General features: G+C 47.3%; 3 protein-coding genes across 8 annotated transcripts in view; 2 read left to right on the top strand and 1 right to left on the bottom strand.

Moving 5' to 3' along the window:
- The window catches only part of LOC6593211 (syndecan), a 93,358-nt gene extending 84,566 nt beyond the window's left edge, over positions 1-8,792 (top strand). The window contains exons 4-7 of one of the 5 annotated variants that reach the window (XM_026986841.1): positions 2,035-2,176; positions 2,381-2,524; positions 6,236-6,400; positions 6,477-8,792. In XM_026986841.1, coding sequence (XP_026842642.1) covers positions 2,035-2,176; positions 2,381-2,524; positions 6,236-6,400; positions 6,477-6,649 — 624 coding nt within the window. In that variant the 3' untranslated portion in view covers positions 6,650-8,792. Of the gene's footprint in view, positions 1-2,034; positions 2,525-2,815; positions 3,389-6,235; positions 6,401-6,476 lie in introns of all 5 variants that reach the window. The other 4 variants (XM_026986839.1, XM_026986838.1, XM_026986840.1 and 1 more) reach the window with 4 other exon arrangements.
- A 339-nt stretch (positions 8,793-9,131) lies between these two features.
- On the top strand, positions 9,132-13,287 carry LOC6593212 (tetratricopeptide repeat protein 25). Of its 2 annotated transcripts, XM_026984999.1 has the most exons (5): positions 9,132-9,315; positions 9,395-9,504; positions 9,583-9,664; positions 9,729-11,370; positions 12,518-13,287. In XM_026984999.1, the coding sequence occupies exons 4-5, from the start codon at positions 11,242-11,244 to the stop codon at positions 13,178-13,180; spliced, it is 792 nt and encodes a 263-aa protein (XP_026840800.1). In that variant the 5' UTR covers positions 9,132-9,315; positions 9,395-9,504; positions 9,583-9,664; positions 9,729-11,241; the 3' UTR covers positions 13,181-13,287. The 2 variants fall into 2 exon arrangements, with proteins under 2 accessions (XP_026840800.1, XP_026840799.1); XM_026984998.1 differs by lacking the exons at positions 9,132-9,315; positions 9,395-9,504; positions 9,583-9,664 and adding an exon at positions 11,847-12,424 and having other exon boundaries at positions 11,327-11,370.
- LOC6593213 (synaptojanin-1) lies at positions 13,288-18,608 on the bottom strand. The gene is made up of 4 exons (XM_026984997.1): positions 18,564-18,608; positions 16,430-17,997; positions 14,103-16,370; positions 13,288-14,036 (listed from the first exon to the last, which is right to left on the bottom strand). Exons 2-3 carry the CDS (start codon positions 17,897-17,899, stop codon positions 14,121-14,123), a joined length of 3,720 nt encoding a protein of 1,239 aa, XP_026840798.1. The 5' UTR covers positions 17,900-17,997; positions 18,564-18,608; the 3' UTR covers positions 13,288-14,036; positions 14,103-14,120.
- Positions 18,609-20,215: the final 1,607 nt, after the last annotated feature.

Raw genomic sequence — 20,215 nt, 5'->3', positions numbered from 1 at the left:
TCCCAGCAGAGTGGGGCGGGGGCTGGCGCACAGCTCCTTGGCACTCCGTCTCGTTCCCGCAGCTCGTATTTTATTAACAAAGCAATTTATTGCATAAATTCCCAATGCACTCTGCAGGCCACAGTTGCGGCCGCAGCCCCCCACCCCCCACCCACCATGCACCATCGATCTGTGGCTCGAAGAAGCGGCTACTTTTTGACTTTGGGGAGCAGCCAGAGGCGCCCCGAGTGCAAGTTTTGGGGCAAGTTTCGGGCTCCCTCGAAATGAGTTCATTTAGCAGCGAAAACTGCCAAGAGCCAAGGAGGGAAGAGCATGCAAAAAATGCTCTGGGCGAGAGGCTGCTTAGTCATGCGGAAAGCAGCCACTCGGCACTCTGCCGCACCGCGTTCGCCGCCTGCCGCCTGCCGCTTGCCCCATTTTCTGGCTGCTAATTGCGGCATAAATCAAGCGGCAACACAGCGAAAGGGATAGAGGACCACGCTCTAAATAAACTCGGCCAGAACGAAAGTGTTGCAAGCATCCCCCAGCAGGACAAACATTTTTTTGCCACATGCTTTATGGCCACTTCTGGGGCGCCTCCAATGTGGAGGCATGGTGCATGGTGTCCCTGGTGGATATTTATGAGTACTTTGGTCAAACGTTTGCCTAGTGGATGCCACTGGATGCCATTGGATGCCAGTGGATGCCATTGGATGCCATTGGATGCTGTGGGGGGCTCCGAAAAATTATAAATGTCTGGATGTGGCCGAGTGGCCGACGCGGCGTATACGCAATACGCAAATATTTTAATTAAATTTCAAACGAAACGAAACAAAACGAAATGAAAGCAAAGCAAACAAAACCAGAAAGTTCTCTGACAAAATAAGTGGAAGGACATCCTGAAGCAGGAGCAGGCGAAGCAGCGGAAGGATATGCGTGTATGGCGTTAATGGGAGGGAAAGAAGATCTTTCGAAAACCATGAACCAAAACCGAAAACCATCCTGTTTTCGCTGTGGAGAAAAGCTTATAAAAGTGTCCTTTAATGAGGGCACTCGCTTGAAACTCAATAAGAGGCCAAGGACCTTCCCTTGGTATTCGCCTTGCCCATTCACCGCAGTTTATAAAAAAGGTATCCCGACAGTCGCCACACCCACCTTTTATCCCTTACGGTTGTCTTTTCCCATACGAATACGTTGTTTGTGGAGGAAAAGTTGCCCCCGCGGCACTGGGATTTTCGGTCATGAGTGGAACAGAATTGGGGTCTGTTTTCCCGCATCCCCCCCCATGGATGCGATGCGAGAGAATAAAGAGCTGTGGTGGAAAATGTAATTTAAATTCTGTTTTGTGGGGGAGAGCGGGAGGGAAACTCAATTGTTCTCACTCTACAAATCACTCAATTCTGTTTAGCTCGTTCTCATTATGAGTACTCAGGGCCCTGACTCCCCTCTCTCTCCCCGCCCTGTCCTTGGGGCGGGTCAACAAGTGTCGTTGGGGCTGGCCAAATGCCAAGACAAAGCCAGCGCTTTGTAGGGCATTCCATAACGCGCGGAGAAATTCAATTAAGTTTCTGTCCTCCGACTCTCGATGTGCCTTTCTATTTTTGGGTCACTGTTTTTATGGCCAGAACGAAGGGGAAACGAAATTAAAGTCAATAAACAAGCCCTGGAGGCTGCTGCGGCTACGGCTGCGGCTACGGCTGGGGCGGAAAATTGTCATTCGACTGTCCCCCAACAACTGGCTCTGGCCACAGTTGCTGTGGCATTTTGGGCCCTGCCTCTACCTCTCGGTGGTCGGCCCCAGGGCTCAAATAAACCGCAAAAGCCGTCACAGAGCCGCAGCCAGACAATGGCCCATGTGAGTGGCCCTCTAGCAAGCATTCAAGGCACGGCTCTGGCAGGGCGGACATTCAAGGACATGCTCGTATTATTCGCCATGGAAATGGCTGCCATTTGTTGCGCACAAATAATTTTACAAGCACTTGGGAGACCCCCTCAAGAAATGTGGCCAAGCCCTGAACTAATTCCCGTTCCGTTGTGTCTCCTTTGTGGTTGCAGATACACGACGATCTAGAGAAGGATCCGGACTATTCGGGCTCTGGCTTTGGACCGGATGACGAGGACGCCGAGCCGGACCATCACTCGCAGCACGGTTCGCACAACACGCGCATCTCGCAGAGCGGCGGCTCCAGCATAAACAGTAAGCATAAATCGAACGACAACAGCCACAACGACGACCTCGACCACATCTCGAGTAGATTCAACAACAACAACAACAACCAGAACCAGAACCAGAACCAGAACCAAATCGACAACAACAGCCAGAATCTTAATAATAATAATAACAATAATAATATTAATAATAATAATAATAATCCCAACCTTAATAACAATCACCATCCAGCGAATAGTGGCACAATCATTGGTAGTAGCACCACAGCGAACCATAACAGTAATCAGAATCACATCGGCGGCCAGAGCGGCGGCATCATCAGTGGCAGTGGTGGTGAGATCGGTGGTCATAGTGGCACTGGCATTAACACAATCGGTAAAGATCAAGCTAGTTTTGTAGCTATTCTAAGCGAGACATCTTCTACTTCTCCTCCTTCTTCAACATCCACTACCACCACCACACCACACACCTTAGTTCTCCCATCTCAAACAGTTACACCACCAAGAGATACAGATACAACAACAACAGACACAGATACAGATGTAGTTACAGTCATTGCCAGGATAGATTATAGTTACGTTAGATCTAGAGCCAACAACACTAACAACAATTCATTCACAACATCTACAAGAACACCAACACCAACAACCCCATCTCTATATCCAGCAGCTCATACACCAACACAAACCTCATCCACAACCTCGACAACAACAACAACAACAACAAGCAGTTCACCAACAACGACAACCACCACCACCACCGGCAGCAGCAGCACTACGACAACAGCGGCCACAACCCCTTCAACCACAGCCGCCTCCAATCGCACCCAAACCACGCCCACGCCCACGCCCAAGCCCATTGTACCCGAATCCACCGCAGCGAGCCGTCCCTTGCCTCCCTTCCCCGCCTTCGATGAGGATCTCGATGTGGATGTGGAGGCCAGCGGCGATGGCATCGATGTGGAAGGCGGCGGCGAGGATGACGACGAGGGCGATGATGAGGACGACATCATCATTGATCATCCCGATTCCGAGAAGCCAAGGCTTGCAGAGCCCGTTCCCAATGGTGAAATCGATCATGATCATGATAGCGATAACGATAACGATAACGATGATGGTGAAGGCGATACCGATGACACGGACGATGATGATCGCATCATCGATGTGGATGGCGGCGATGAGGATGGAAATGGAAACGGAATCGGTGGCAACGATGGAGACCTCAACACAGAGCGCGGACGTCAGTGGTTTTTATTTTTATCCTTTTGTTTTTGTACTTTCTTTTTGATCATTTGTTTGTATGCGTTTGCTTTTGTTTATATGTATGTTTTTTTTGTGTGTTTTATTGGTGCTTTTGCTTTGCCCTCCTCCTCCGTCCCTCCATGCGATTCCTTTTGTGTTGTGTCCCCCGCATATCCTTTGAAGAGGATTGCATTGTCATCTCTGGCACTGCACTGCTTTCATCATCTTGTGTTATTTGATATTTTATTTAATTTAATTTTATTTACTGTATCTTTAAGCACATTTTCAACAGCAAACAAAGTATTGTGGCTTGCACTGTAGTTGATTTCTTGGGTATTTGCTTTGGTTTCTGTTACGTTCCGTAGCTTGATTGGTATTATCGAGACGCATATTCGAGTATAAAGATGTATTACTTACAGTTACAGTTACAGTTACAGTTATAGTTACGTATATATTTGTTAAGTTTTACCTTGGTTTCTCTGTAGCGCGCGCTCTGTCAACTCTACGACGAACAATGCTGCGGGCTTTCCTTTTGTGTGGACTTTTACATGGAATACCCAGCCCCGACAACACAATAGCCAATACACCATAATTCCCACACTTTCATTGCGCTGACCAATTCTCATCCATTCATTCAGTCTGTCTGCTTTTGGCATTTATTTATTCATTCGATTGGAAAAACTCCCGCAGAGCCAACACAATCCCATTGCCTCCTTCCCCCATGCACACGCTCACGCCCACGCTCATTCTCATTCTCATGGCCTCTAGTGTTAAACCTAGGATAAAGCTATTCTAAGTCGTATAATTTAAGGATAGTTTAAGAGTCTTTTGTATACGTAGCAAACAGAAACAGAAACAGGTAGAGGGGCCAGCACCATTCATCGACCCATCGATCCATCGATTGAGATGCATCAAGGTTCTGCACAGAGGGTCCTGCCCTAGGCCCAAAGTTCCATTAAAACTGTCGCTTTCCGCCCTCCCACAGCCAAAAGAACAGCTCTGGATTCGCACTAAGCCGCACAGTGATTTGGTGCTTTGTTGCTCTTCGAGTGGAAAGCACTTGGCAGGCGCTCCTCACAGAGCTCCACTTGAAATGAAAAATCACCGAGTCCCGGGCAACGCCAAGGAGCGCCTCCACTCGCCACTCGCTGAAACTCGCAACGACTTGGGGCACGGTTGCTCTTACCCCGAAACCATCCATCCTTTGTGTGTGTGGCAAGCACTATTTATGGAGCGGGGAGGGCGTGCAGCAGCAACATCAGCAACGGCAGGAGTGCAAACAGAGCCTAATGGCAATCCAGGAGTGGATCTGATAGGTGTGTGGGCTGGGTATTTATGGCCTGCTTTGATGTTTGTGCCACTGCCACGCCCTGAACAAACACAAACCAAACAAACCATGTGGCATATGGGAGGCGGACCACACACAGCAGGACCACAATTCGGGCATAATTGTCCACAGATGGTCACATGTCTAGAGACATGTAGAGACCATTGAGTCCTGCAGTGCCTTGTGCCCCATCGAATCGTGGACAGAAGACACGCGGATACACCTTTATTGGCTTCGTCCAAACGCAGAGCCAGACACACAATCAGTCTGATGGATAGACACAGACGGGAATAGTCTTTCATAGGATGAAACCATCCCAAAGTCAGAATTATGACTACCTCCGGAGTTTTCATCGGGCCAGATTCTGCTTCGGGATGGGCTTTGATAATTTTCCAATGATTTTGGAACTCAATGCGACACATAAGTCTGGGGCAATTCAATAAGCCCTTTGGCCATTACCTAATTAAAATGCCACTCCGCGCCGCTCTACTCCCCCAAGGTGCGGTGGAGCAACAGCCAGGGCAAACACATGGGTGTACATCGGGGTGGGGTTGAGGGCAACAAGCAATTTGTTTGTCTTAAGCTTTCTGAGGCCAAAGGGTATTCGGATCCACAAGAAAACAGAGAGGGCGCAAGGGGGCTACACAATAGCTCAACAGAGAACAAAGACCGCACAAAATAAAGGATGTGGATGTGGATGTGGGGGAGTGTACATACATATATGTATGTGTTGGACTGTCAATTAAATTAATTTAAATTCACTTTGCTTGACAGCCAAATAGGCATTCAAAGGGCTCCTATTTTGCAGCATTTCAACATGTCGCTCTCGTGCCAGATCCGAAATACTTTGGGAGGTGTCCAAGGACTCCCCAGGTTTCATTCTCGAGATTTAGATGGAAAGAACTCGAAACAGCTCTCTCTGCTAGCTGTAGCTTAGCGAGATGGCCCCATGAAAATTTGTCACAATTTCCATTGCTGCCAGCTCTCTGCTGGTAACTTTTTTCATTTGGCCAAAACTTTTCCGGCTGCTCATTAGCGTGAAATGAGCTCAAGAGTTGTGTTTGTGCTGGCGGACAGACAATCAGACAGGCAGTCAGTCGGATGGGAGCCGGCAGGACATGCACTCCCGCACGCCCTCTAATGGTGGCTACGTAGTCTAGTTGTATAAGTCTTAGAGATTGGCATAAGGTATCCTTTGTACTTGTAATCGTAGTCCCGAGTCCACTCTACTAACCGTAAGCCTTGTACATATATACCGCATAAAATATCATTAACACACACGTACACGCCCACGCTGAAACAGATATAACAGACACTCGTTCCGATCGGAATCGGAGTACCCACCAGCAACAACAGCAACAGCAACAACAACAACCACTCTATATCTCTCACTTACACACACTCTCTGTTTCGTATTATTTTGCTTGCACGTCATGGGCATACTCGTAAATGGTTATACATAATCGCCGGAATCGACTCTCAATCTCATCTCTCTGTCTGATCTATTTCTTGGCACAGCGGGAGGCGGCAGCAACGTGCACGAGTTGGACCCGAATACGAACGTGAACAGCCAGCCCTCCGACACGAAGCCCGTCGACCACAGGCCCAACGGCAACGAGGTGGTCATCATGAGCGAGGACGATCGCACGTCGAGCTTCTTCTCGCAGCCGGGAATACTGGCGGGTAAGAGTCCATACATAGTCTCCCATCCAACCAACAATCGTTCACCATATCTCTTCTCTTTGCTCTGGGTCCTTAGCTGTCATTGGCGGTGCCGTGGTTGGCCTGCTCTGCGCCATTCTCGTGGTGATGTTCATCGTATACCGCATGCGGAAAAAGGACGAAGGCTCCTATGCCCTGGACGAGCCGAAACGCTCGCCGGCTAACAATTCCTATGCGAAAAATGCGAACAATCGCGAGTTCTACGCCTGAGATAATGGCACATCGCGCAGGTATTAAATGAGCCGCGAGTGAGGATCCACCCGGATGGAGATCCATCTGGAACGGGATCTGGATCTGAACGGAGGGAAGATGACGGCTCATCTCGGTACACTGTGCGGAGTGCGAATTGCGGACGGAGCAGCGCCATCAGCAGCCATCTGCCACAATGAATAATCATCTGCAACAGCAACAGCAACAGAAACAGCAAAAGCAACAAAACTAACACAAATTCAATGGAAATCGAAGGCATCGTTGGGTCACACACAACTTTTCGTTGAGGGGTAAACGCAAAAAAAAAATGCATAAATTCGAGAGGAAAATAAATTCAGAACTTACCTGTAAGCTAATGCCGGACGGATAACGGAAGAGGGCGACTTTTCTAATTAAGTACATTTTAAGCGACGAAAACAAAAGGAACCCAATATCAAATATGAATGGAAACGCACGCAAATCGTGCGAAGTCTAATATATAATTAATATATATTATATGCATAGTGAAACCAATATAAGGGAGGGAAAAATTAAGCGAATTAATTATGAATTACGATTATGTAGAGCAAAGGCCGGAGACGAGCGAGATATAATACCTATTATACCACACCACACGACACACGACACAGGCGCATCCGACTTCATGGATGGACAGATACAGACATACACATTTATGAATATACGAGTATATGTTAGCTGAATAATGGAAGCGAATTGGATATATCACGATATAGTATACCCAAACTCGAAAGAGCAGAGCCGATGTTCGTTTGCGCCATCGATTCACACCACGAAAAACAGAATGAAATATAATCCGTTGGGAATAATTATACAAATTGCGAATTGGACGGCATGAAAAAATGTTTTTAAGTTATACATAAGCAAAACTATGTAATTATTAGTGTAATTCCTAAAAAAAAAAACGAAAAACAGAACACAAAAGGAAAAATGCAAAAAAAAAAAAACTAAAATAGAAAAACGAAAAAAACTAAATGAAGCAACAAACAGAATACGAACACTCTCTGAACCTTCCTGGCAACTATAGAAACTGAAAAGTAAAGAAATCCAGAGAACTATTTCTACTTTTTTCTAGAAAACACACAAAAACATGAATATTTATTGAAATTGAGAATGAAATTGAGACCATTATATGTCTAGAAAGCGATTGCACATTAATTTAGAACTCCATATGGGTTTGAGAGCTATTCGGCCAGTTCTTCGCTCGACTCCACTGCTTCTTCCATGGCTAAGAATCAAAATCGGATTACGCATTGATTATTGTGCATTTATTTAGTTTTTACGTTCGCTGTCAATGACAATTTTTTAGTTGTGCGAAGTACGAAACACAACGCAAGCCAAGCCAATCCAATCCAATCCAATATCCCACGCAATAGTAAAAATTACTTGTTAAGTTTACAATTGAAATGAAACGCAATCCAGAAGGAAATGTTAACGACTCAGCCCTCAAATTAGCTGCAATACTTGTTTAATTGTTAGTCAACCCATATTCTCTTCAGCTCTCATGCCATATTTTCATTGCGAAAAGAAGTTATAAGAACGAAAAATACTAATACATAATACATATATATATATACAAGTATATATAATTAGCAACATAAATCAATTGTGTGTGTGTGTAATTGTGTGTAATGCATAAATAATTAATTAAACATAAACATACATACTACTACTGCGACAACAGAGCGTGCACCAAAGGGGGAGGGGAGCTCTCGAAGAACAACATCATACAGCATACAGCATACAGCATGCACGTGCATTTGTATTTGTATGTACTCGTACTTCCCCCAAAACCTAAGCCCAACTGAAACTCACACAAAAAAGGAGAACAACAGCCACAGACACAGCCACAGGAACAGCAGCAACAACAGCGACAACAAGAACTAAACCTTTTTCTGACCACAACTTTTTCTACACTGTATAAAACGCAACTGCAACTCTTTTGATATGTACAAGTACTATGTTTGTCCTTCTCGACCCATAGTACCTTTTTGTCAAATTTTACATCAAGTTTTTTTGCTACTTTATAAGCGTTTAGTTTGTTAGTTTTTTAAATGCGCTGAATGTACTGAGAAATTGGTTTTGATTTGCTAAATAAACTGGTATAAAACTAATTTAAACAAAACGAAATATACTCTACTATTTGTGTGCTACGGCAAATAAAAGAATGGAATGGCAATGTTGCATATTTATTCTCTGCTAAGAATTCAATATAAATTAGGCAGGGAAGACAAGACTAACTTGCGAACAATTTAGATCCCTCATACGAAAATATCAAAATATTTTTTTCAGCTGAGAACTCCTTATAAATTTTTGATCATAGTGAACGTTCAGAAATAAGTCGGGAATTGTTCATTGTGCTCAGTCACAAAAAATCAGTTCTAAAAATTGAACTAAATTTCAAATTTATTTATTGTTTTGGAAAATAATACTTTTCTCATTTTTTTCGAATTAAAATTTCTAGTTCAAAATGTGTTTGATTTGCAATTGTGGGTCTTTCGATTGTTATCCTGATAGAATATGGTGCATTTTCTTTGGAGCATGGAACTTAGCCATTGGTTTACTTATATTAATATCAATAATCTTCAGTTTAAGCAATGAATTGAAAAAACCTGTAATACAAGGTAAAAGCTATAGTGATAGCTGGGGTGAGTAATGGCTAATAAATGCGGAGTGAGCGAGAAAAAGTAAGCCGATTGGATCGGAAATTTGTCTATTTACATACAGATACTAGAAAGGGTAGAAGCACTTTCCTAGTTATCGCGAATATTATAAGTCTTATAATTGCCATATTGCACATGCTCTCTGGAATATTCATACTTTTGGGATTGTTCTTGGTAAGTTCAAATCCTACAGTCCAAAGTTCATCGGATTCTCAGTATTACCCTTGATATATCATTGGTTTTACTTCGCAGCCATCAAAAACTTGGTTTCGTATAGGGAAATCTATAAGCCATATTCTGCCATGGGCTTCCGTTTTGTCGATAATATTGCCAAGTAAGTGTCACATTGTCATTGGATCAGGCGGATATATATTGTACACTGTTTCTGTTGGTTTCAGTTGTGCATCTCATATGTTTATTCAGGGTGTGCAGGTATTACAAAGGGATGTGATGCAATTTTGGAAGTGCGCGTGTGCGAATTTATTTTATTTTTCCCTGCCCACCGTCTTAGTTCCGACATAAGAAACGGAATCGTTCACGTCGCCCTTACAAAAGTCGATCTCATGTAGATCTGTTGATCTAATAAACTCAAAATTCAATATTGTTCATTGCTTCAAGAATGAGCCGTTCATTCATGATTGGATTCCATTCAACAGGTATGGTCTGATCTACGTTTGCATGGGCCATCAATCAGGTCATCAATTGATGCGATTATCATCATAAGAATTGGAGTTGTCGTAAACGCAAATCGGTATTAAGGACAAACCGACATACCCATTAACCCGGACCCGGCTCGTCGCCTGCCCATTCCGGCGACATCCACAAGGATAACTTCGGGGCAACTTGAACAAATGCAAATATCATAATTTCTAACGTCATGTCTGCAACGTCGTAACCGGAACGGCAATCAGTCAGTTCGGGGCAGGGGCTGGTTTTGGGGATAGGCCACAAAATGTCTCGGGCATTAAGGCATTCTCGTCATCATTGGGGGGCGGGGAAATGAAATTGTTTTGCCACGCCACCGCGAAGGTTGCTGCCACAGTCAAAATGAGGCAGGAGCACGCAAGACCCGACTCGACCTGCTCCGACATCAGACTTATTTATTTACTCTAAAAACCATACAAGAAAATTAATGGCAATTTGCTTGGTTTCATAAATATGTCGAAATGAATGTTCTTAACAAGTGAATGCCGTGGCAGAAGCAAAGACAGAGACAGTGGCAGACAGTAGCTCAGGGATAGAGCCCTTCCAAAATCTGTTTCGTCTAGCCCCATTCTCTGCCACCCCCCACACACAGCCCCCCTCCCTGCTGCATATTGATTGCCCAGGTGGAGGCTTCGGCTTTGTGGCCCCGCTCTTATCAGCTTGCTTCTAATTGGATTTGTTCGGGCAGCCGCCCCCTTTCAAAACTCATTTGGCGTTTTGCTGCACGACTCCGACTGTGCGTGACTTTGTCTCGAACTGGTTAAAGCTATCCGCGGATCGGGCTTTAATTTCAATCAAGTGCAATTAATTAATCCGTTCGCTGCTCCGAGCCTCTTGCCCCTAGAGCACGGGTTTCCTGAGATATTAATAATGTAACTTTATTGAAGTTTATTGCGGGTTGTCAGCGCATGCAAACTAACATACAGACCAAAGAAGAGCCCAAGGGCTGCCATAACTATCAGCAACAGGGGGAAGGTGGTGAAGGAGCAGGAGGAGCCGTAGGAGTCGGGCCATAGACAAGCCACAGGCCAAGTAAATATGAGGCGAAGGTGAAACAACTCAGTTTGCCAGCAACGAGTGGTGCGAACGGACGTCCGCCGGATAGGACCGGCGTGCTGAACCGAGTACTACCTTTAAAGTCTACGACTGGGTCTCGCGTCCAAGGAGTTACCATTGAGCCATCAGGATCACACGTAACTTAGCAGAATGCCGCGGAAGAAGCAGAAGGTGGACACTATCGAGGAGATCGAGACCACCATCAAGCTGCTCTGTGATCAGTCCAATAACCACATGAAAGTGCGCGAATATGATAAGGCTTTGTTCGGCTACAATCAGGTGAGTCTTTAGAGAGTCAGGTCCTATTGAGGATCCAAAAATTAAGAACTTACAGTGCATACAGAAATCAGAATTTACAGTACTTACACCGATACCGTCGAAAAATTAAATATAATAATACATAGGAACGTTGGCCGGTGTATAATTGATTTTTAATTTATAATTTTATTGAGGCAGCATATTCTTTTTATAAGATTGACGTAGTTTTAAAAGTGTAGTTTTCAATATATTTAAAAAACGGGCATTTCTACACGACACGACACACACCTTATACACAGCATCGAGCGCCACCTGCCGACACTCAAAGCTTTTCAAAAGCTGTTCCTTGTTGTTATTTGGTATCGATTGTTGACCCATCAAAGGCGCCAGATTCCGTTCCCCTGGCAACAGTTCAACGGGCGAATCAATTACCATTTGTTTGGCGCTGTCATAGGAAGGTGTCAGATTTTCACACCAAGTTTTGGCCCTGATTGTAGCTACTGGGAGAAGCTCTATGGAAATGTCGAGTGTGCTGAACAACATCCTCGCTGTGGACAAGGAGCAGGAGCTTCTGCAGAGCTTCATCCGGACGGGCGCCAATGCAGACGAGGAGTCCTTGGACGAGTCGCACAAAAGGTCAAAGGGTCGCGGAAGTCGCAGCTCCCACAAGCCGCCCATATGGGATCGCCGCGAGTCGCGCGGCGGTCGCAGGTCGTCGGGCGACCGTGCGGGGCGTGGCAAGCAGGCTGAAGACGGTGGCGACGCTGCCGGAGGCAAGCGAGGCAACCGCATCGAGGCAGAGCTACGGGCGGCCCGAAAACGCATCGAGGAGCAGATCGCCAAGAAGAAGAAGCCCAAGGAGAACTTCGTGGACTTCTACACGGACAAGGATCGAGCGGCTGCCGTTAGCGCCGGGGCTTTCGACATCAAACAGAGTCTGCAGATCAAACAGAAGCAGGACCGCAACGAGGCGCTACTCATACCCGACGAGGCAGACATAAGCTCGGTCATAGCTCTGGGGCTCAAGGAGATCAAGAATGCCAATCCCGAGAATGCCATCCACTTCTTCTGCAAGGTCCTTCCTTGAAACATCCTCCCATTGACACTGCCACTCCACATTCCTTTTTCTAGCTTTCCGTTTCTAATGGTCGGTCCCTCTGTTTTTCAGGCTCTGGAGCTGAACAGCACGGACATCAATGCCTTGATATCGCGCAGTAAGTGCTATCTGCTGCTGGGCGAAGCCTCCAAGGCACTGCAGGACGCGGAGACGGCCCTCGGAGAGGAGAAGAACAATATACGAGCCATCTACCAAAAGGCGGAGTCGCTCTATTACTTGGGCCAGTTCGAGCAGAGCCTCATGTTCTTCCACCGCGGACTACGCGCTCGCCCCGAGCTGGCATCCTTCCGACTGGGCGTGCAAAAGACCCAAGAAGCCATCGAGAACACCATCGGCACCAAGCCGCGTGCCCCTCCGTCCGCCCCAAAGAGCGGCAAGTCGCGCAAGTCTGACGACAACATGTCAAAGTCGCAGATGCTTAACAGTCCCCGTCCGCAGACGACGCGTCAGAAGCCCACTAAGGCGGACCTGGAGCGCCGCAATGCTCGGAAGCTCCTGGGAGAGCTATGCGTGGACAAAGAGTATCTGGAGAAGCTGTTGCTACATCCGGACCTGGTACGCGCCGACACCAATACGGAGAACATATCCACGTTTGCCAAGGAGGCGGTCGAGTTCCTCCACAAACGACAAGAGTTCTGGCGACAGCAGCGGCAATGCACGGCTCTTCCCAACCACAAGAACCTGCCCAACGATGCGATGCCCAAGTGGTTCTAATTGGACCGACAGGAATGGCCGGTGGAGTGTTAAGTTTTTGTTTCCATTTGCGTTGTGTTTGATTCGTGGACTGCAATAAACCGGAGCAAGATGTAGATTAAATTGTACATAATTTATTTAATAGTATATTTATATGCTTGCCATTCGATCGGGGATTAATCTTATGCGTAACTTCAACATTTGAACAGAGCAATTGCAAACTCCCAATTTCTTTGATATTGTATTTCTTCATATATTGTACGAGTAGTCAAGTCGAACTCAAGTGCGATGGAAGGCCCAACCGCGATTGAAACTATATATAATTAATCAACATGTTAGCCAACAGCAGCTTGCGAGTGAAGAATAAATAGGTACGGTGTATCATCATTCAAATTGTATTGCGATCGTGGCCCGACTGCTGCCTAACAATGGTACTCGTATAATTTCATAAATTGACTAGTACGGCTATATAGTATATAGTTGGTTTAAACGATAAGTTTATGCCGAGTAATTCCACTTAAGTAGCTCAGGCTTTGTTCCTTGCGATCCTTGGCGTATTGGTGCACCGGGGTGAGTACGTCTGGCCAGCGGTAAACATGCATAAAAAGTGATATTCTCATCCAACAAAGGGCTAACATGCAACGTTCTACGGGTACGTAATTTAGTCTCGTTTAGTTTTGATTCTGGCTAGAGGCTATCGAAATAAGCACATAACTTAAGTAGGTAGTGTGCAGGATACGTGCGCAAACAGAGATTCATCTATGTAATGTTGTGTGGCTCCTTCGCTCTCTCTATACAAGTTTGTTAATATATTCGATTATATTTCGGTACGCGATTCCAACGTTAAATACAGAAATGCGGAATGTAAGATTGCGAGCTGTGGGGTAAAAATAACACTGATTAGAGGATCAGGGAGAATAAGGACTACCAGTTTCGTACTCACCCCATGGGCCTATTCCGCCTAGTTGTTAGTGGGTCGCGTTGGCAGCGGCGGTGCATTGCCGCTTCTATTTGGTATCGGTGGCGGACCACGACCTCGATTCGGGAGCGGTGGCGGGGGACCCATCGGTGCTCCAGCTGCTCCAGCCTGGCGTCGAGGGCTGTCCACAGGGCCGCCGCCAATGACTGGAGGCGGTCCAGCCGGGGGTGGGTGGCGCGGTGCGGGAACGTCGTCTTGGATCTCCTCGTATATATTGCTAGCGGTCTCGTAGGCGGTGTCCGGCATCTCCAGCGATGGCTGCTTCGATGATGGTGTTGCGGCAGACGACGAGGGCGGCAACTGCCTTGAGGGCGTAGAGACGGGCGTGGCTTGCTTGCTTTGCATTTGACGCGGAGGAGTGGGCGGACCGGAGGCCACTGCTGAGCCAGTGGGTGATGCCTTGCCCGAAGATGAGCCCGATGAACAGACGGAGGCCAGCTCTGTGGGGGAATGCGTTTTGGAGGAGGGTGTGTTGTCCATGGCAGGCGGCCGAGGAGGCGCTTGCATCGGCTGGAGGGGCGCTTGCATCAGGGGCTGGGGGGGCATCGGCGGCTTGGCCGGCTTGGGGACGATGCTGATGACCCCGACATGAGGGATATGACGTGGCGAGTTCTTTGGCGACATGGGCATGGGCGGGCGAGCGGGAGGACGCGTCGGTGGCTGCTTGGGCCGCTGAGGAACCTCCGGCGATACCTGCAACAGCTGGGCCTGCTCTGTGGGATTAGCACACAGCGGAATGGTGTTTGTGGTGCATAGCTCGATCTCGCTGTCCACCAAGTGCTGCCAGTCAGAAGACTTTAGCTCGAAGACCAGCTCCAGGCCGCAGACTTGTGTGCTCCGTTTGGCGGCGGCGTTCAGGGCCGACTCGCCGTCTCGGAAGGTCACCCACATGGTGTCCTCCACATAGCGCACGAGGGTAACCTCACCCATCTTTGACAGCTCGGCAATCAGGGCAGACATCACGCTCTCGTCATAGATGGTGGGCCCCTCGTCGTCGACCGAAGATTCCATGACATGCACCACAATCGTAGAGTCTGGGGGTCCCAGATCCCTGATGACCTGCTCAAAGACTGTCCGTCGGCGCTGCTGATCGATCTCCATAATCTCTGCATCAATGATGGCGATGACGGGACGATGATCACTCTGCTTCAGCTCGGAGCGTCCGTAGTGGATGAGTTTGCCAGGATTCCAAGAGGGGAAGTCGCCCTCGGCTAGAGCCTTCCTCCGGCGCCAGAGACACCTGTCTGTCCAGGCTGGCGCCCGCTGCTTTTCCGACGTGTCGTAGTCGTCGCTGAAGAGATCGTACTTGTAGGTCGGATCGAAGCCAATCTCCCCCTCCAGGAACTCCGAGAAAACGTTGCCGGCCTCTTGCTCCTTCCGCAGCTGATCAAACTCGAGGACCGTGGAGAGATCGCCGGTGCGGACACACTCCTTAAGCTCATCCTTCTCCATGTCGATGCGGTAGTTGAAGTCTCCGCACCAGAATACCCAATCGTGCGACTTCAGGGTCCTGCCCATGGGAAAGGCCAGCTTCCTGGTGATCTCAGAGTAGTCGGCGTTCCTTTCCGCCACCTGCGACTGGCCGGCCGCAAAGTGGGCGCACACAAAGCACATTGAAGTGCCGTGGAGAACGAATCTGATGGCACAGGCTCCCTTGTTTCCCGTGGCCCCGCCCAGGCCCGTCTTCACACAATCAATGGCCACGTCCCGGATGTGGGGAGCATGCTCCGGTCGTATGTATATGTAAAGGCAGACGCCCACCAGCTGTTGGTAGGTAAGCAGCACATAGTCGTTGTCCCGGGAGATGGTCTTCTGCAGCTCCTCGGCCCACTGCTTGGCGTTGTCCGTGCTGGCTGCCATGATGTTCGAGGCATTCAGGTCCACGATCTCCTCGAAGCCAATTGCATAGATGTCTACTGGATGATCGACATGCTCAGAGGGATTGTTCACATCCACAAGGGCTTTGGATCGAGCCATGGCGTGGCAGTCTAGCAGCCAGTCTGCCAAGGAATCTTTGAAGACAATACTCCGGAAATGCTTTCCGCCATTCACGTTGTAAGTGCCTACGGCGATCCGGGCCATGCGCGGATGTACGTACTCCGTGTAGCGCTTGCACAGCTCCCTGAGCACCGTTGTGGGGGCATGCAGCATGTTGGAGGGCAGCAGGATCCGTGCCCGATCAGCCAGCTCCGAGCTGAGTGTCGAGCCCACCAGGAGAACGTCAATTGCTTCCTGAAATGATTTCCAGTGGCTGTTAATAAGTTTTCCTCTTGTTTATGGAAGACACATACCTGCTTGGAGTTGTCCAAAAGGTTGTTCTGTATGGTCCGGGCCGCCGAACGGGCCCCATCCATCAGCTTGGAGCCGCCTTGAATGGCGCCCGTACCGGCGTAGATCTTGCTCACCTCGTTGCCATTGTTAATCCACATCTGGCGGAAGATCTCTTCGAAACGCGAAATGTTCTGCTGCTTGCCCCCCATCTTCAGCGATTCCAGCTGCAGGTTGAGCATGTCCAAGCCCAGGTAGGTCTGCACACAGTTCGTGCGATCTAGGCAGTCCAGGCAATTGGTGCGCACAACTCCAAACTGCTCTCGGACCACCTGACCATTGGACGCATGGAACACACCGTAGTTGGCCCCACAGGCCACAATTCGTTCCTTCAGCTTGGCCAAAGCGGAGAAGTTGCCGCCGCGGCACTCCTGGTGATAGTCGAATACCACGTGAGGTACATCCTTGTGAGCGGACATGCCGTGGTGCCGCTGGAACTCATTGCTCAGCATGGCCTCGCCCTCTTTGCTGCCGATGAGTGAGCTGCCCAGGAGATTCACAATCGTCTGATAGCCATAGCGCTGCCTCATCATGCTCATGTGTCGATCGAAAGCGGCAGCGGAGGTCTCGAAGCCTCGAGATAGCTTGACTTTGTGCGATCCCACCTGCACACCCGGCTGCTCCCAGAAGAGTGGCACTGAGCCCCTGGTTTGGATATGGCTGGTAACCTCCCCATCCACATAGATCACCTGCTCCGTCTCCACAAAGTTGGCCACGTAGCCCTCGTCGTTGGTGCCGCGCACGTTGAACCGGGTGCCGGCCCGCTCACAGCTTAGCCTGGAAATAATGGCTGCCCGGGCGTTCTTGGCCCCTACGTAGACAGTGCGAATCTCCACGGAGCCACACATGGCCTGGAGTAGCCACGACTGGCAGTCAATGCCGAAGCGCATCAGGTGTATGTGCATCATGCGGTTCCAGAAGAAGCGGTTGTCCGTCTCCGAGGTCTGCTGCCGCCGCTGGGCGCACAGTGTGATGTCGAACTTGCTGAATGAAGATCCGGAGGTGCCAGCCGTCGCACTGGCGCTAGTATTGATGTGGGCGAAGTAGAACGTTCCGGAATTGAGCAGCTTGCGCACCTCACTAATCTTGTCCTCATTGGGGGCCGCGTTCTGCAGCGACACGAAGGTCGTCTGCGTGATTCGAAAGATCTCCACATCTCCGATCTTCCCCATGGACACGCAGCCGGTCACCAGCACCAGGAACAGCACGGTGCTCTCACCGGCATTCAACTGCAGGACTCCCAAGCATCCGTAGGCGTCGCAGACTTTCGTGTACTGCTTCCTTATCACGTCCGTTTCCTGTTGCGTCAGCAGAGCCACAGCGTGTGACTCGAACAAGATGCTGTCGCTCTTGTGGCGATGCTCCAGCAATACACTGTGCGGCGACGGAGCTATAGACTTTTCCAGCACACGAATCACCTTTGACATGGCCATCTCTATGTCTGTCTGTCTGTCTTTCTGGAATTATCTAATCCTTTTCTCGGAATGATTCTGGTTTCTCGGGCTCTTCCAACCACACTTGGCTAAGACATCTGCAAGAATGAATAGGAAATTGTTAATTGTGGGTGTACTTTAGTTTTCCATACCCTTTTCTCGAGCATTTAGGCACTCTCGCCAAGTTTGCTGGACAATGCATATACATACGTACATACATGCATGTGTGCAATTGGAATTTAAATCATTTTTTTTCTGTGCATACTCGTATATGCAACTGCTTAACATTTTAAATTAATTAATTGACCTCAAAGTCAAGGGTATCGAAATATCGTTCTAGACTAATATTCATATTTCTGCCCGTCTGAGAGTCATAAAAGTCACGACGAGGCGGCCTGCTAAACATCAATAGACAACTTTGATGTATAAACAAACCGAGACCAGACAAATTTTGCAAGAATTTTCCAATATTTCCGCTTACTCCCACGCAGTCAAGTCCACACAGGGTCTCGACCCGGTGGACCTACGGCAGTGTGTGCGTGCGTCTGATAAACACTTTTTTGGGGGGGGTTGAGTGGAGGCATTGTATAGATTTTTCACATTGGGAAAAACTATTTTGAATTGGGAATTAGACAATATGCACACTTTCTCAGCTTCACCCCACCTTCGCACGGACATTCATATGAACTTGTACATAAAGGTTCTTGGCACTTTGACTATTGTTTATACCCTTTTTTTTAAATAATTTTTTTTTGCGAATTTCTGGCCAGTGCGACCGCGGACTTATTGATAAAATATACAGTCCGACTGTCAGAAATATACCGAAACATACCGTCTCATTTAAAAATATACTAACGAGTTCAAGTTCAATTATACATATTCCTCGTTTTTGATGTTCCGTGGATTATTACTAACTATATAGAACATTTAGCTATGCCCACCTAGTTTTATACGATTAATAAATCAATTTTCTGCTTAACTGGCTTATTTTTATTACTTGCTTTTATTGGATTTTGCTTAAAAAACGTTTTATCGAAAAGGGTGAAACAAATGAAACGTAATAAAACGTAAGAGAAAAATCGTTCCAATTGTTCAATTTGTTTATTCCGTTGAATAATGCTGCCTAACTAAAACCATTAGCTCTGCCCACATAATTGTAGGCCATTAATGAATCAATTTTCTACTTGATTGGACTATTTTAAATACTTGCTTTTATTGGATTTTGCCTAAAACAAGGTTTTAGCGAGAAAGGAAAAACCAAAAACAAATAAGACGGAATCGTTCCTATTGATTTCAGCAGCTATCGACATATCGATTTTAATCAATCGAATACGCGCAATTTTTAAAAGAGTGGCAGACAAATTTCAAGTGCAAATACAACTGCAGACAGAGATTACAGCAAGCCCTGCACTTAGAGATAGGGCGAGGCCATTTATTTATGGGACGAGAGGGCTATTCTTGCCAACGTACCGAACTTTACACATGGCTTCTGGTGTAGTACGACGTTCAGCTCGCTTGAACTTACTATCTGGAAAATAGCATGATATCTTAATACGCCAAAACCACCGGAATTCTCATAGATAAGGGTTACGCATTCACTTTCGTAGTTTGCGCGCGAATGAGTGTTCCACTAGGTTTTCTCCGACACACCTCCGGAGGAAATGGCTCATCCAACGCTTGTCCCCGATTCACGTGTCTAGCGGTTGGCGCACTTGCCATAATTCAAGAACTCATAAATTGTCAAAAATTGATTAGATAGTTCGCAAATATAATATGGTGATTGGAAGTACGTCCCAAGTCGCCATTTTGAATGGAATGGTCCTAAAAATTGTAAATCACAAACGGCCGATCCACATCCATGAGCAGAGCACGCATCACATCGCTGTATCATGAATCAGATGATTCATGCCTTATCGGGCAAGGCAAGCAAGGCTATGAGCGTAATTCCAGAATGTAAACATTACTGGAAGAAGAATGAATTGAGATTGTGGGTTGTTGGTCATGATGTTCTATTTTTGCCATTTGCGTTTTATTTGGTATAATTACCTTTGCTTCGACTAGCTTTAGCCTTAGTAACAAATAGATTTACAAAATACTATTTTGAAAATAGTACAATTTACTTTCTTATCAGCTTGTTAATCGACTTTGCCTTATGTTCTGCAGTGTCTTTCCGCAGCAGCAAATCAAACAATAGTTCACATTAATCTCAGCTAGATACGAAGGGGTTTCAAACCTCTGTATAATCTAATCAATCAACTAATAATTGGCTCTAGTTTAAGTTAAACATGGGTGACCCAGCAATAGGGTTTGATGAGA

Source organism: Drosophila persimilis, unplaced genomic scaffold, assembly GCF_003286085.1.
Source record: "Drosophila persimilis strain 14011-0111.01,24,50 unplaced genomic scaffold, DperRS2 tig00000002-arrow-pilon, whole genome shotgun sequence".
NCBI classification, from domain to species: domain Eukaryota; kingdom Metazoa; phylum Arthropoda; class Insecta; order Diptera; family Drosophilidae; genus Drosophila; species Drosophila persimilis.
This window is presented reverse-complemented; position numbering and strand designations above follow the sequence as displayed.

Bases quoted from the DNA above. Each gene is read 5' to 3' on its own strand.
- LOC6593212 (XM_026984998.1), top strand. From the start codon at position 11,864: ATGGAAATGTCGAGTGTGCTGAACAACATCCTCGCTGTGGACAAGGAG. The intron at 12,425-12,517 runs GTCCTTCCTTGA...TCTGTTTTTCAG, and splicing joins CCATCCACTTCTTCTGCAAG to GCTCTGGAGCTGAACAGCAC.
- LOC6593213 (XM_026984997.1), bottom strand. From the start codon at position 17,899: ATGGCCATGTCAAAGGTGATTCGTGTGCTGGAAAAGTCTATAGCTCCG. The intron at 16,371-16,429 runs GTATGTGTCTTC...AAATCATTTCAG, and splicing joins TTTTGGACAACTCCAAGCAG to GAAGCAATTGACGTTCTCCT.